Source organism: Cavia porcellus, unplaced genomic scaffold, assembly GCF_034190915.1.
Source record: "Cavia porcellus strain 051 isolate PalLab524CR breed Dunkin Hartley unplaced genomic scaffold, mCavPor4.1 scaffold_2, whole genome shotgun sequence".
In the NCBI taxonomy this organism is placed as follows: domain Eukaryota; kingdom Metazoa; phylum Chordata; class Mammalia; order Rodentia; family Caviidae; genus Cavia; species Cavia porcellus.
Genome location: NW_026947485.1, coordinates 109887909 through 109903257, shown reverse-complemented (window position 1 = coordinate 109903257; position 15349 = coordinate 109887909). Strand labels below are relative to the sequence as shown.

The 15349-nt window shown below is 48.8% G+C and overlaps 1 protein-coding gene across 1 annotated transcript in view; it reads right to left on the bottom strand.

The window, feature by feature from the left end:
• Positions 1 to 5191: 5191 nt before the first annotated feature.
• The window catches only part of Rrp12 (ribosomal RNA processing 12 homolog), a 34653-nt gene continuing 24495 nt past the window's right edge, over positions 5192 to 15349 (bottom strand). Inside the window, exons 25-34 of the mRNA XM_003479563.5 lie at positions 14723 to 14880; positions 13855 to 13946; positions 13560 to 13715; positions 13275 to 13450; positions 12967 to 13089; positions 10703 to 10752; positions 7945 to 8011; positions 6642 to 6709; positions 6250 to 6332; positions 5192 to 5625 (exon numbers count right to left, since the gene is read on the bottom strand). Of these exons, the coding sequence (XP_003479611.1) occupies positions 5523 to 5625; positions 6250 to 6332; positions 6642 to 6709; positions 7945 to 8011; positions 10703 to 10752; positions 12967 to 13089; positions 13275 to 13450; positions 13560 to 13715; positions 13855 to 13946; positions 14723 to 14880 (1076 nt within the window). The 3' untranslated portion in view covers positions 5192 to 5522. The remainder of the gene's footprint in view (positions 5626 to 6249; positions 6333 to 6641; positions 6710 to 7944; positions 8012 to 10702; positions 10753 to 12966; positions 13090 to 13274; positions 13451 to 13559; positions 13716 to 13854; positions 13947 to 14722; positions 14881 to 15349) is intronic.

Sequence of the window (15349 nt, the reverse complement as noted above, 5' to 3'; positions counted from 1 at the left end):
CACCTGAGATTCAGAGCTTTGGGAGCAGAGCCTGCGAGGCGTCCCAACCTCACTGGATATTTGGGAATTCAGTCAGCCCCACTCACAACCTCTGTCGGCAAGTTGGCCACGAAGCTCCAAGACTGAGACGCTGCCCCATGTTACCTGCATAGCTCTCCCCAAGCTATGCATCCTCTCTGCCTCTGGGTTCTCAGTTACGAAGTGGGGATCATGATGATAACTACAATGATCCAGAGAGATGGGGTACAAATGGCACTGTAAATCAAAAGCTGTCCAAGCTCAGATTATACTTCCCACTGTACCTGCACAGGAGATCTGGATCATGTGCTGTGGTTCAGGTATAACCAGGCATGTAGCAGATGCCAGGACCCCAAGGAAAGGGATGCATCATTTTCTTTAGAATACTGGATGTCAGCTTTGCTACTTAAATATGAGTAGTTGCTTTGGAGATGCATCATACCGCTTCATGAGAAGGTGGACTTGCTGCTGAAATGATTAAGAAGGCAGATTGACTGATTGATTAATTGATTTGGTACTGGGGATGGAACTTGGAACCTTGCACTTGCCAGGCAGGTGCTTATGCTGCTGAGCTAAATCTCCGGCCCAAGAAGGCATTTTTAGACAAGAATTATCTGACAATGATCCAATCAGCATATATGGCTGTGTAAAATCTGCTCGGGGTAATGTGCCAATGCCATTTTTATGAGCCTATTTACAACCAGGGTTGTTTTTGGGTAATGTTACTCAGGCTCTGTGGACTCACATCCAGATCTATGTTGTAGCAACACTTTTTTTTTTTTTTTTATCTTTTTCGTTTTTATTGGTACCAGGGATCAAACTCATGACTGCCTGCTTCCAAGGCAGGCGCTTATTCCGCTGAGCTAAATCCCCAGCCCCTAGCAACATTTCTTTAAAACCCATAGTGCTGTTGTTGCTGTGCCGTACTGGGGATTTAACCCATAACCTTTCCACTGAGCTATATCCCCAGGGCTTTTCTTTCTTTCTTCTTCTTCTTTTTTTTAATCTTAAAACAGGGTCTCACCAATTTGCTAAACTCAGCTCAAATTTGGAATCCTCCTGCTTCAGCTTCCCACAGTGCTAGGAAGAGGCATGAGCCACTACAGCTAGCTAAACTCAAGCTTTCCTTTTGTTTAGTGACCTTGACCTTGCTATCAAGAATGGCTTGGCTCATTCTTGAGCTTGTTATCCTCCTACCTCAGTCTGCCAACTGCTGGATTACAGGCCAGCTGTATCTGGCCCCAGCAGCAAGAATCTGGTTTGCAGGGCTTGTTGAATAGATATAAGGACTGCACAGCCTATTCCTGGCATTGCTCACAAGTCCATCTGCCAGCCAGCCAGAATCTGGAAGTCAGGCTGCCCCATGGAAGTGAAAACCTTCCAATCCACACATGCTGGGCGGGTTTAGCTATTTGTACAAGGACGCAGAGGTAGACACCCCATCTACCCCTTGAGAGCAGAAGAGCAAGACTTGGAAATTCAATCCAGGTGTGCTGCGTGTGAAGCAAGCAGGAGCCTAATTAATCTCAGCAAAATTTAGCAATGGAAAGGAACGCTGGAGAAGGCTCTGTCCCGGCTTTGGAGTGCTCATCATACAGGAGAGTGGTCCTCACCCTCCTGCAGGCGAATCTCCCACCACCGAGATAAGGTTGTCCCTCAGTCAGGTTACTAAGGTGTCCTACCCTGAGTTCCCTCAGTTGCTTTATGCTATCAGTCTTGATGTCAGATCAAAGCAGTGTCTGTCCTCGGAGGTCATGAATCTCTTAGGCAGTGATATTTCTCATTATAACTTAATAAATTCTAATTTCAACCAGACCCCTTCTGAGGCTCTCTCTCCAAATCCAATTGCTCCTAACCTCACACTTGCAGAGCTCCAGAACCTGCTTCTACAATGATCATGCAGCACCCCAGCCACTTTATACTTCTGGCTGGAAGGCTGACCACGGCCTCAAAGGCCTGTTTTGTGCATTTCCATGACTTGCCATGGCACTTGGAACGGAAGCAGGAACCTGGAGCGGCAGCCCTGGCCTGGGATGACTCAGCAGCCATCTAACAGCTTGGTGTTTCTAATGGTGGGAGCTGCATTAAGCATAATTTCAGGAAGTGGCAAAGCAGCTTTCATTGTCCCAAATCAGGGTTATTTTCTGGAATAGTCATCATCTGTTCGTAATAATGTACATCAAAAATAGAACAAGGGGTATTCATCACATCATTTTCTAAATACTGCTTCGCACACAGCCTAGCATCCACTGATGGTCTTAAATTCCTGATAAGCAAGAAGCAACAGACTCAGGGACTCACAGGTTCATTAGAAATAAATGGAGTTGAGCCGGGTGCGGTGGCTCACGCCTGTAATCCCAGCACTCAGGAGGCTGAGACAGGAGGATGTTGCGAGTTCGAGACCAGCCTGGGCTACAAAGTGAGCTTGAGGCCAGCCTGAACTGCATGTGAGACCCTGTCTCAAAAGGACAATAAATAAATAAATAAATAAATAAATAAACGGAGTTGCATTCACTGGGCAGATGACTTAGATTGGGCCCCTGAAAGTTTTCCTGATGTGTTTATATAGTTATGGTAAAAATTGTTACAGTGAAGTGCAAATTTAGAATGAAGTTGTTTTGGGGGCTGGGGATTTAGCTCAGTGGCATAAGCACCTGCCTAGCAAGCAGGCAGGTCATGAGTTCGATTTCCGGTACTGATTTAAAAAAAAAAAGAAAAAGTTGGTTTTTAAAAAACTATTTTTATATTAAAAAAAAACAGGTTGTGTAAGGGAAAAAAAAAGTGGGAATATCCTATGGTTGAGAGTTTGGTGGAGAGTCTAGCTCCTGCTTTTACTTTTCTGTTTTCCAAAGTCTGTGAATCTTTACTATTTTTAAGTGAAATACAGGATATATTTTAATTTTTTGGATTACTCTTTGAAGAAATATAAACAACCTTAAAAAAAAATCTGAGGAAAGGACCCCCTAAGACTGAAAACAGGTTAACAGAACATCATAAGTAACTTTTTCCGATGTTGTAAACACAGAAAAAAACTCTTTCTTTCTAGTCATGGTGGTTCCTGTCTAATCCTAACACTCTAAGAGGCTAAGGCAGGAGGATAACAAGTTTGAGTCTAATCCTGGCAATTTATTTTTTTTCTTTTTTGTATTTTTGTATTTTTACCGGTACCAGGGATCGAACTCACAACCACACGCTTGCAAGGCAGGTGCTTACTTATGCCACTGAGCTAAATCCCCAGCCCCTAATCCTGGCAATTTAATGACTTACTGAGGCCCAGTCTCAAAAAAAAAGAGGTGGGAAATAGCTCAGTGTGAAGTCGCTGGGTACTGACAAAGTACTGACAAAAGAAAATAGACACAGAAATAAGAAGACAAGAAATAAGACAAAACAGACAAGAAATAAGAAGGAAGGAGAAGAAAAGAAGCCCTTCCTGGGGTGGATGTGGCCTCGAGAGGCTGCAGGCCTAGTGAGATGGCCACTGCCAGTCATCAGAAGGTGAACAGGGGAGGGCAGGGCTGGCCTAACCTGGCTCATCCGTGTCCCTAAGCATCACGACACTGGACTCTGGGCAGATTCCAGCACCTGACCACCTTGGCAGCAAAAGAGCTGCTATTTTAGTATCAAAAGGGATGTGATTTCCATTTCTGAGGGTGAATGAGCACAGGATAAACCCAGAAAAGTCTGCAAAGTTTCAAACTCCACCATTACCAAAAGTAATGGTCTTGGTAACTTCTTGATTTTTATATTTGTCCCGAAACTGAATGAATCTGTGTGGATGAACTCTCTTAAGACTTCTCTACCTTCTCTGTTGACACAAAAGCAGCACTGACTTTCACGTCTTAAATATCTGAAATTTCTGGAGCATAAAATTAGTTCTTGTCTCTGCACCAAGATAATTTGCATTTGAAGTCCACCTCCCAAAGAATATGGGCATATCACTAATGCCAACCTTTCTGGGTCATCTGCCTCTCCCTCCTTTGAAAAAAGTGGAGGATAGTGGCATACACCTGTAATCACAGCACCCAGGAGGCTGAGGCAGGAGAATTGTCCTTGAGTTGAAGGCCAGCCTTGAACTACATACCAAGACCCTGTTTAAAAAAAAACCAACACCAAAACAAAACAAAAAATAATGAAAACAAAGCTTCACGGGGAACACACTTAACAAACAGGCTCACTTCAAACGTCTTTTAAGACATAAATCCTGGGCAATTGGCTCAAACTTCTCCCCACTTTCTATGAGGCTTCCAGGTGCACGTGGTTATACTGCCTGAGAAAGCAGAAAGGGAAGGATTGGAACTCACTTTAACACATCTTCTCTCTGCAGGGTAACAATCAGGTCGTGGGTACATTACCTTTATGAATCTTAAAAGCCACTTCTGAGGGGGTGGGGATTTAGCTCAGTGGTATAAGCACCTGCCTTGCAAGCAGGCGGTCTTGAGTTCGATCCCCGGTACCGAGAAAAAAAAAAAGCCACTTCTGGCCAACTTTCTTGCTTGTTTTCCCACTGCATTTATCTGTGAAAAGGGCTAGGGTTCACAAATGGTGCCACCCTGGATGAAGTTATGATTCCTCAGAGACTTAGCCAAAAATCATTAGGAGGAAATGACCAAATTTTGGCAGCACTGAATCCGGTGGACTTGGGTCCTCTTCAAAGAATAGAATAGCATGAGGGACAGGGCCTCCTGGGAACATTACTAGAGAACGAAACCAGGATGGAAAGCCTTGGTGTGCATGTGTGTGCCAACCAGGGTGGACCAGTGGGAATCATGTACATTCCACTGGGTCTGGAAAGAATGGGTAGTGACAGGGACATGGATAAATCAGGGTGTGGCGGGGCTCAGCATACCATCACTGGACAAAGACACTGGGAAAGCCTTGCGCTGAGCTTTGCCAGCTCTGGGCCAGCCGCCTCCACTTTCTCTTCCAAATTCCAAGTGCTCAGACCCAGCTATGGAGAGGAGCACTGGAGCACTGAGCTCCATTCCTGCCTCCTAAGAGTCCCTTTCCAACTGAGATCACAAAGTGAAGCCAGGGCACCCTGCTGACCCTTTGAGCACAGCGAAAGGCTTGACTTTAGGCAAAACGTGCTATGCCCTTAACTGGGTGCTGAGAGTCAGACAGGAAGGACTCAGGCCACTGGGGCCAACAAGAGAGGACAGGTGATGAAACAGTGTTTCTAGGGCTAACACACAGTGATACGCATTTATTATACACCTGGTCACAGCAAATCCCACACCCACCAGACTGCAGCCTGAGGGCGGCACATGGCCATGCTCGCTGCTCACGGCCTCTAGGCAGAAAGCACATTCACTTCACAGGGCCTACTCAGAGGAAACGAGGCCAGTCTCATCCTCAGGAAGGTCTCAAATGGGATGTCCCAATCAGAGCACCCCAAATCCTGGGCGTCTCTCAGAGTCCAGTTCCAGTTTCAACAAGTCACTGAGTGCAGGCTCTGCCAATCTTGAGCACTTGGTGCTAGCTGAGCAGCCCCGGGGCCCTCAGCTTCAGGAACGGCGACCCTTCCTGAGGAGTTTGTGGCCCACCTGGGAACCCCGCTGGGCAGCTTTCACCAGTCCTTTGAACTGTCCCTGCAGTTTTACCTTCTTCCTGCAAGGTAAGAACCAGAGAGGTCATATCACACTGAGAAGAGTGTTCCCTCTTTAATGTCACATGGCAGCCCTTAGCCACAGGGACAGGGAGAATTGAACTACAGGAGGTAGCCTGGATGGGGCAGACCACAGGCAGCTCTGGCTGCCACACTGGATGAGTCCAGCCTTAGCTTCTCCATTCTGACACACTCTCCAACCCCAAAGGCAGCCTTCCTGCCACTCCTCCCCAATGCACATGCAGAGGTCACAGCTTACTCTAGCTGCCTGTCCTTCCTTCTAAGGGTAACTTCGACCCCACAGAAACCTTTATGCAACTAAAGTTTAAAACACTACTTCCCTAGTGATAATCAGTTGCAAACCACTCCCAGCACAACCCTGCATGTAGCTCTGACCTAGGCCTAAGAACCCTATGTAACATTCAACATGGAAACAAGTCAGAGTTCTCATTAACAAGATGATTAGAAAAATCAAATTATACAAAGCTAATAAAAATGATGAGTGTTTTATTCATATAAAAATACATGAATACCTCTACATGACACTGAGGCAGGAAGCCTGTGGGTTTGAACCCAGTTTGGGCATCTTACTGACTTAGCAAAACCCTGTCCCGTGAGCACCATACCTTCGATTAAGCTTGGTCCTGTTGAGAGGGATGTAGGCATAGGGATCAAGGCGGCCCTTCTTCTTCATATCACCTTTTGCTTTCTGTTCATCCAGAGAAAGAGAGTCAGTGAGGAGTGTGAGGTTCCCTCTGCCCCTTCCCCTGAAACTGTGGCCCTCTGTCCTCCTTCATTCTCTGATTAGGATGATACCAAAGAGATTCTGTGATCCTGGGAGGTCATTTGCTAAGGACCCCAACCTCAGAGGCCAGTGAGAGCTGAGTCTGTGCCTTCTTCTTCCCTGACTGCGTGGCTCCTTTAAGTGCCTCTTGAGTACAGTGACTGGTGTAGCTCCTAATTCCCTGGCAGGAATTCAAGGACCAGGCGAGCCTATGCCCCCACCCTCAGTTCTTACCTTGGCCTTGTATTCGGCCCCAGGTGTGGCCTTCTTGGCCAATGGACGATGGATGCCAGAGCCTCCAGCTATGGGGAGAATAGAGAGATCGTGCATGAGCAGAGCCAGGGAAGCCTATTCCAGGAAGACAAGAGCATTTTCCTGCAGCGGGCCGCTCCCCAGCATATGAATAGTGGTCAGAAAACCTGGCTCTGGGGCTGCGGATTTAGCTCAGCAGCATAAGCACCTGCCTTGCAAGCAGGCAGTTGTGAGTTTGATCCCCAGTACCGATAAAAAAAGAAAAAGACAAAATAAATAAATAAATAAGGACCAAGATGTATAATAAATATTGAGTTGGGGGGGGGTTTTGTTACCTGGCTCTGTCCTGTACTGAGCAAGGACAAACTCAACCCTCTGCCCCCCCCCCCCCACTGACAGAGGAAAAACTATAGCTCAGAGAAATCAGCATCCTTGCCCAAGGCAACTGTCACCTCCAGCCTCGAATTCCACACTTATGGGTGGAATCCTCCAGTACTGACACAGGAGGATTCAGAGAGAGACCAATATGAATCTCTCTTACAGATGAGAAATTAGAAGCTCAAGAAAGGCAGTTTGGAGGCAGACTGAGGTCACACAGCTAAGCAGCAGCTGAACCAGTTGTCCAGCATTGATATCTCCTGTTGCATGGACTGGCACTGTGGCCTCTGCCCAACACATCACCTGGGAGCACAACAGGTGAGCAGGGCTCCATTCTGGAGGCTGCAAGAACCAATGGGGTCCAGATACCACAGGGGCTTAGGACCTCCAGAAGTATAGCAAGCATTCTGCTGCAAGGGCTTAGGGACAGGTTGGGAGGAAGGAAGCAGGGCAGCCACTAGCCAGGAAAGGAACCCTCTGGCCTAGGTCAGTATAAAGCCTTTTGATCCTATTATTAATGAATCATCAACATATCAGCAATACAGGCCAGTGGGCTGCTCCTCCCTGACTCAAAGCTGGAGCTGCTAGAAGGAAAGGGATGCATTCCCAGCACAGGGACAGGGACAGGCACAGGCCTCACCAAAGGCCTGGATGGGCAGGGAGGCTCAAAATCTCCCTGTAAGAGCAGGGGGTTCTGTGCACAGAAACCCCAGCTCTCAGACTCTGATTACCCCCACATCCCTTGGCCCCAGGCTGATCTTCAGTGTCAGACCAGCCAAGCTATGTGGGTGCCAACTGAGAGCAACCAGGCTGTGCAGCCTCAGGCCCCTGCTGCCCAGCCCTGCAACTCTGCCTGATGCAGGTGACAGGATCAGTGCAACTCAAGAGAGCAAAATGGAAGCTTCACCTTGGTACTGAGGGGGTATTTCCAGCTCTTCTTCCTCAGCCTCCTTTTGTGGCTTATGCTTCTTCCTCTATAGAGAAAAAGCAGGTAATAAGCAGGGTGGTAGTGAACAAGGGGACATGAGCGTGCTCACGAAAGATGCAATGACAGCAGTAACCTGCAGTAAGCACAAAAGGTCCTTTGTCCTTGATCCCCACCTTACAGATAAGCAAACAAAGGCCCAGCGCAGGTAGGTAACTGTCCCCAGATCACACAGCTAGCCAGTCGGGAAATGAAGCTTTGGCCCACACCCTGACCACACATCCTGTTTCTCCACCACAGGGTTACAAACGCCCATCTGGCTCCTGATATGGGCACAGCCTGAGCCTTGCTAACTGAGAAAATGAGGTGCTGGCCTCTCAGACTTTACCCACTCTTCACTCACACAAATGCCACTCCAACTTTCCCATTAATCAGCAATCCATGGGCCCTCACCCAGTGCCAGGCCCTGGGGACAGAGAACAGGATCCACTCCCAGTGTTCCTAGGGCTGTCATACTGGTGAAAGACTGCTGCCTAACTCAGTCACTGAAGTCCCTGAACATCGCTAGAGTTGTGGCAGGTAGGAGTCTTGTGGAAGTTTTAAGCCAACAGCCATGTGGACCCAGCGGATTGTACACACAAGTGCTCAGCACCTGCTGCATGCCTGGCACTTTAATGCTCCACAGCAAGGAAAGGGGCCAGTGGCAGCCCCACTTACTGAGAGGCTTCAGCCAAGGCTCTACCAAGCAGGCCTGGCAGAAGCATGCTGTGCAAGGATCTGTCAGGCAGCTCAAGTGGGCTCTAAGCTGCAGTCTTCTGAACGACGAGTGCCAGATTGAGAGACAACCCTGAGCGGAGAGGGAGAGCAGTCTGGGGCACACAGGGATGCTCAGGAGCAAGGGTGCCAGCTGCGCTGGTTACGGCACCTTGAGGACACAGAAACTGCGGTTCCCTGAGGCTCCTACAACTGCAGGCAGAAGATGCCTCAGCAGCTCCACATGAGAGCCTCTGGCAACAGCTGACTTGCTATTTGCTGGCAGGACCACAGTCATCCTGGACCCTCTCAGTGCCTCAAGACAAAGCACTTAGGCCTGGGCTCCTGTGAGCTGAATGCCACCCCAAGAGGTTCCAGTTAGTTCTTCCCAATCAGGCAGAAGAGTAGGCTGCCAAGGGATCACTAAGCCATGGAAGAGGACACGCTGAAGGAGAGAGAAAAGATTTCCATGGAATATGAAAATAAAGAGCAGTCACCCAGACACAAAAGTGCATGCCATAATCCCGGCACTGGGGCAGGAGGATTCCAAGGTAAACCTAACAACTGATGAAGACTCTGCCTCAAAATAAAACATAAAAAGAACTGGGGATACAGCACAGTGTGAAGGCCCCAGGCTCAATCTTGAGTAAGCCTCCCTTCTCTTCTCCCCTCAAAAGTCCCAACTTACTCAGCATCCCTAAAGAGCCAAGCAGCTCAAACTGTGTGGGCTGGGGACACAGTTGTTCACTGACTGCTGCTACTGCTGGGAAAGCAAGAAGACTGAGCTGATGATGGAGGGCCTACAGAGGGGCGGATCTTGGACCGGGGAGAGGAAGAGCTCCCCCCAAGTGGAACTGCACCTCACTAAAATGGGTTTCAGGGAGACAGTGGGCTGCCAGGTTTTCGAGCATTGGCAATGCAGCTCCCTGCCTTGGGGGGCCTCCAAGATCCTCCACCACTCTCTGACTCCATGACTCTCTGGTGCTCAGTAGCCCAAACAATATTCTACATTGTTATCTCACTAAGAATAAATCAGTTCCTCAGGCTGAGGTTGACGAAAGCTGAAGTTTGTATGTCAAACTCTATGCCGACATACCCTACATGTCCAATCTCATTACAGCACCCCAATAATTCTACAAGATGGTCTACTTACAACCCCAGGAGCCAGGAACTGAGGCTCTGAAAGGTTAAGTTGTGACCATGATGTGACCCCTTTTCACAAGTTACTGTATCCCTTGCCTAAGGGTGATGCCAAGGAAGTCTGGGGGCCTGAGCAGAGTCTGAGGACAGGAGGAACAAACTCCCTCGGAATGCCCTAGAAACACCTTAGGCTTGTAGCTGATCACAGCTGATTGCTGCATGCCATCCTAGGAGGTCACAGGGCCAGGTCAAGGAAGAAAGGCACCAAAAGGGATGAAGTTTCTGGGCTCAGGAGACTGGAATATCAGGGTTCTGGCCCCTGGCTGCCATCTAATGAGTCCCGTGCTCTCAGAAAAGTGACTTACTTCTGCCTACCCCTTTCAAAATGGATGACAGAGTCCCTGTGTTTGGTGAGGACCAGGTAAGGAGCACAATGCCTGGCAGTGTGCATCCCTCTGGAAGGTCCCCACCCACGTGGGAGTCCTGGATCCTGGAACACAACACACAGGGCAACCACTACTCTTATAGCCTGCTACCCTTGCAGCCTGCACAGCGCATGCCCTTGGGGGAGACATGGGAGACAAGGTCCTTCACTGTCTTCCACCGGCCAACAATGAAGGACACAATGTTTCAGAGGCACTCAAGACCCTTCCCTACACCCCAGAGCAGTGAGCCACCCCGCCCCTGCCACACACAAACCCACACCAACTCCCTGTCACACACATCCTCAGAAATCTGCTGAGCTCTTCGGGAGCAGGGCAGGTACAGAGTCTGCGAGGGAATGGGAAGGTGAGGACTTGGGCTGGTGTCTACGGCCTTTATCCCTCCAACAGCAGGAACTACTCACATTTCTGAAGACTGCATCTTCCATCAGGTCAGCCATCTCTTCATCCTCACCTGGAATCAGATGGAAGACAGGCCTGTGAGGAGGCCCCCACACCCAGTCTTCCCTCCTGCTGGCTCACCAGAAGAAACAGGACACTAACTTCAACCCCAGAAAACTGCCCAAACGGCTTTCCCTGGCCTGGGTCCTCCTGCAGGAAATGAAAATTGAACACTGCCTTCTGCTTCCCATTCTAGGCCACAGGGACAGTGGCCCCTGAAGGAAGTGGTGACCCCACTTCTGCGTGAGTATGAGGTGAAACTCAAACAGTTTGCCAGGAGGTAGCATGCCTGTTGGAATGGCTGATGCACTGTGCCAACTTAAGAAGGTTAAGTGCCTCAGCAGGGGCCAAGGTCCTCACTTATAAACACTGCATCTGGGCAAGATGAGAGCCCAGAAATGTTGTGAGTGCTACACCCACTATAGGGGAGCCTGCCTGTTTACAGTATCAGGGAGGAAAAAGGTTTGTTTCCCACCCCTTCCTGCTCTTGTTGCTTTTGCTATCTTCTGCCACCTTGAACTGTTGCCCCTATGCTATGCCATTCTGCCTTGGAGCCAGCTGATTAGACTGAAACCTCCACAAACTGTAAGCTAAATAAACCTTTCCTTCCTTGATTTTGTTGGGTACTTTGTCTCAGCAACTAAAAGAAAAATGACTAAGACACCTGTAACCCCAGCACTTGGGAGGCTGAGCCAGAACTGCTACAAGTTTGAGGCTAGTCTGGGCTACAAAGTGAGTTCAAGGTCAGGCTGAAACTGTGTGTATAAAGATTAAAAATAAGAAAATAAAGAAAAGAGCCAGATGTATGGCGCATCTCTGTAATTTGGTGGCTAGGACTACTGCGAGTTGTAAATTCAAGGCCAGCCTGAATACAGTGAGACCCTATTTAAGAAAAAAAAAAATCTCTGAGGAGTCAACACTTTTTTTTTTTTTTTTTGCGGTACAGGGGATCAAACTCATGACCTCGCACTTGCCATGCTTATGCCACTCAGCTAAATCCCCGGGCCCCCTCCTCCATTTTTTCAGAAGAAATGTTTCATTCTCTTCCTTGAAAATTTCCACATGCCAGGCACTGTGTGGGGTATGAAGAAATGTGAAATGAATGACAAGTTGGAGGGAAGACATTCAGGCAAAGCCAAACAAGGACCAAAAGACCATTAAGACAGCACATAAAGGGATGGAGCTCAGTGATACAGCACTTGCCTAGCAGGCTCAAGGCCTGGGTTCAAATTCTAGCACCACAAAATAAATGTGTAAATGAATAACTTCTTTAAAAAGCAAAAAAAAAAAAGAGCTCATAACAAGCACTGACGGTAGATAATCTCCAGGAGTTCTGTGGGAAAGGGGTAGCTGAGGCATCCTAGAAAAGATCCTAAAGAGTAAAGAGTAAAGAAGCTGCGGAAAGGCAGGCAGAAGGGGACAAGCATCCTCAGCATCAGGAAATTTTTGGGCACCAAGATGACAGAAAACTAGACAGTGTAAAGGCTGAATGGCAAGCAGAAAAGACAGCAGCTGGAGAGTTATGGCCACATTTATACCAAGCACAGGGGAAATTCATTTCATTTGCAAGAGCATGTGGTAAGTAAGTGTTGGCTTCATTTCCATTTGCAAATGAGACAAGAGGCATAAAAAGGTCAGATAAGGTCTACAGATCCACTGCTGTGGGTGAGATGCAGGGAGAGCTGTGGAAGCACTGGGTGAGGGCTGGGAAGCCAAGACAAAAACAACTAGAAGGCAGACTTTTTCTGGCATGGGTGTTTGGTGGGTGGGTAAGATATTTGGTTTGGAAACCAGGGCCCCATATATTCAAAGTAAGCAGACTACCACTGTGCAACAGTCCCAGTCTGAAAAGGCTGGCAGGCATTTTTTAGAAGGTCTGGGCATTTCTGGGGTGAGACTAAGTGTAAATCCTAGGGGAGAGACAACAGCACATCATACAGTGAGGGAAGACACTATTCCAAACACTCCTACTTGAATTATTTGCATATTAAACAAATAGATAAGTGGAAAATACAGATGTAATGTACAATATTAATGCTGCCAACAAGCTGAAAAACTCAAGAAGGTCTGAGAGTTGTCATCTTGCATCTGTTTCTCTCCCCTTCCCTGTGAACAGTCACTGCACGCACAGGCAAGTGGACACATGGGTGGACCCAAGGGAAGTAACCGAGTGCAGCCCCAGCCCAGCCAGAAGCATCTGTGATCCCAGAATGCACCGAAGGCCCACCTTTAGTGCCATCTTCTTCTACCTTGTCACTGCCTTCCTCTTCCTGTATGATCAGTCGGCCATCGGCGCTCACCTTGAAGCCGTGATCCTTCTTCTTGCCCCGGCCTGGCCCTGGCTGTGTGGCTGTGTGATAGAATTTAGCATAAGGAGGTGGAAGGGCAGTCCTTACCTATTCACATCTTCCCCAGAGCCAATACCCTCACTTCCTGCCCATGGCCTGCCCTGGAGCCATCCCAACCATTGCTCAAGAACCCAGCATCAAGGTAGGTCTGCTGTCTGAGATCCCAGGCCAGCGACTTCTTGCTCACCGAGGACTCTCTGGGCCACCTTGGGATCCAGGAAGTTGAGGGGCTCATCCCCACCACCTTCCTTGAGCCACGCCCGGCTCCTTTCTCGTGCCAGCTTCCGCTGCTCCCTTCCATGGCCACGGTTCTCCTCTTCATTGTCTTCTTCCTCCTCTGAATCAGCCAAAATCTCCTCAATGCTAAGGACAGAGATGCTCCAAATCAGAGCACTCTCAGGAGAGGTCAAGGTCAATAGCACACTGCCTGGAAGGGCTCTGTTTATGGGGAGGTGAGGTCCCTAGAACTCACCTGTCTCCTTTGCCCTGGAAGGGCTCCTCTTCCTCCTCCTCCTCTGCAGCAGCCTGGTTCAGGGCATGACGCTTCTTGGCCCTGGTCTCAGCCTTCCGGATGTTGACCAGGACTTTATGGTACTCCTCAGGCAGCAGCCCCTTCACCAACTCAAACCTGAGGGAGACAAAAAAAGGGCAGGTGAGAAGCACTAGCTAGAAAGTAAGCTCTACAGGTGGGAAGTGTACAGGGACCCTTCCCTACAGCCCCTAAGGGAACTCCATGACCTTTCCCCATCCCCACTCAGCACACGGACCCAAACTTGCGGATGAACTTGGTGAACAGGTTCCGAAGCTTCATGCGGAAATGCCGCCGCATGTCGTCTGACAGTTTCCCAATGGCTTCCAGCTGCCGCAAAGTAGAGCGCAGGGTGTTAAGAGGAGGTAGCATGCCTTCTACCTGCCCATCTTTCCCTGCTATGCAGACAAGGGACAGGAGACAACGGGGCCCAACTAAGAGGGTAGGGTTCTGGTTGCACTGTTCCCGGCCCATCCCTTGGTTAGCTCATGCTTCCAGAATGAGGGCAGTCTCAGCTTCCCCTGTAACCCTCTTTACCAAAATCCCTGGCCATACTTTCAAGATACCCATTTTGGTTGCTGAACAGTGTTTGTGCTCTACCTATGCTCTCACTTAATCCTCAGAACTCAATTTATGTATGAGTTTTCCCTACGGCCCTGTAATCCAGTGGGTTCTACACTTTGCCCCTACCAATACCAGAATGCTCTTGGTCCATGCAGCCATCCTGTCATGCCCTGGCCTGGCGCTGGCTGTGTGTTCATTTGCCTTGTTTGGGTTACACACGCAGGCAGCAGATACTATTCATACATCTTCTCATCTGTACAATGAGGGGTGTCTCTGCCACTGTTCTTTGCTCTGCAGGGCCCCAGCTCCAGGGCAGTGGACACAGAGGACACAATAAAAGGCAGCCTGGGCATTGCACCCCTTCCTTGCCTCTGCTGGGCTGGCATTCCCCAGCAAGTCCTTGCCTGAGCTCCTGAATAACCAGACACTACATAAAGTAGCAAGAGCTAAAGGACAAATTTGAAACTTGAGGCTCAGAGGCTCCACACTGGCATCTCAGAGGCCATCTTGACCCTCCCCACCAAGGGAAAGGGGACCCTCACCACAAGCTGCACATGCTTGGACAGGTGTACTACATCCATGACCACCACGGCCACCTTGATGAAACCCAGCGCAGATCTGACCACGTCCCGAGTACGGGAGGCCAACAGCAGGCACACGTTCTTCAACAGCTGCTCCACTGTACTGGTCCCCAGTAGCCCTAGGGTGAAGGGACACTGTCAGAGCACCATGACTCCCCTGACCAAAGACCACCACCCAGGGAAGAAGAGCTGCCACCTGCCCTGCCAGGTCAAATGATAAATAATAAAAGCAACGTCTAGAGCCTGTGTGCTGCCACAGCTGTAATCACCCTCCATGGAGTGGCCTGTGTCCTTTAGCAACCCTGAGGCCAACAGTATTTCCCCCTCTCATTTCACAGATAAGAAATGGAGGTTCTACAAGGTTAATAAAACTTCTAGCCTGGCAAGTACAAAGTCCTGAGTTTGATCCCTGGTTTAAAAAAAAAAAAAAGAAAAGAAAGAAAACTGCTTGACCACATGAAATTCTTGAGCAACTTTACTAACCTCTTCCTGCTTTTTGGTACCTTCCCTGTTGATAGACACCCTGTCCTGATGTTTGATACATTTTCCTATATTAAGGGCTTTCTAGGCCTTCAAGGATACAAATTC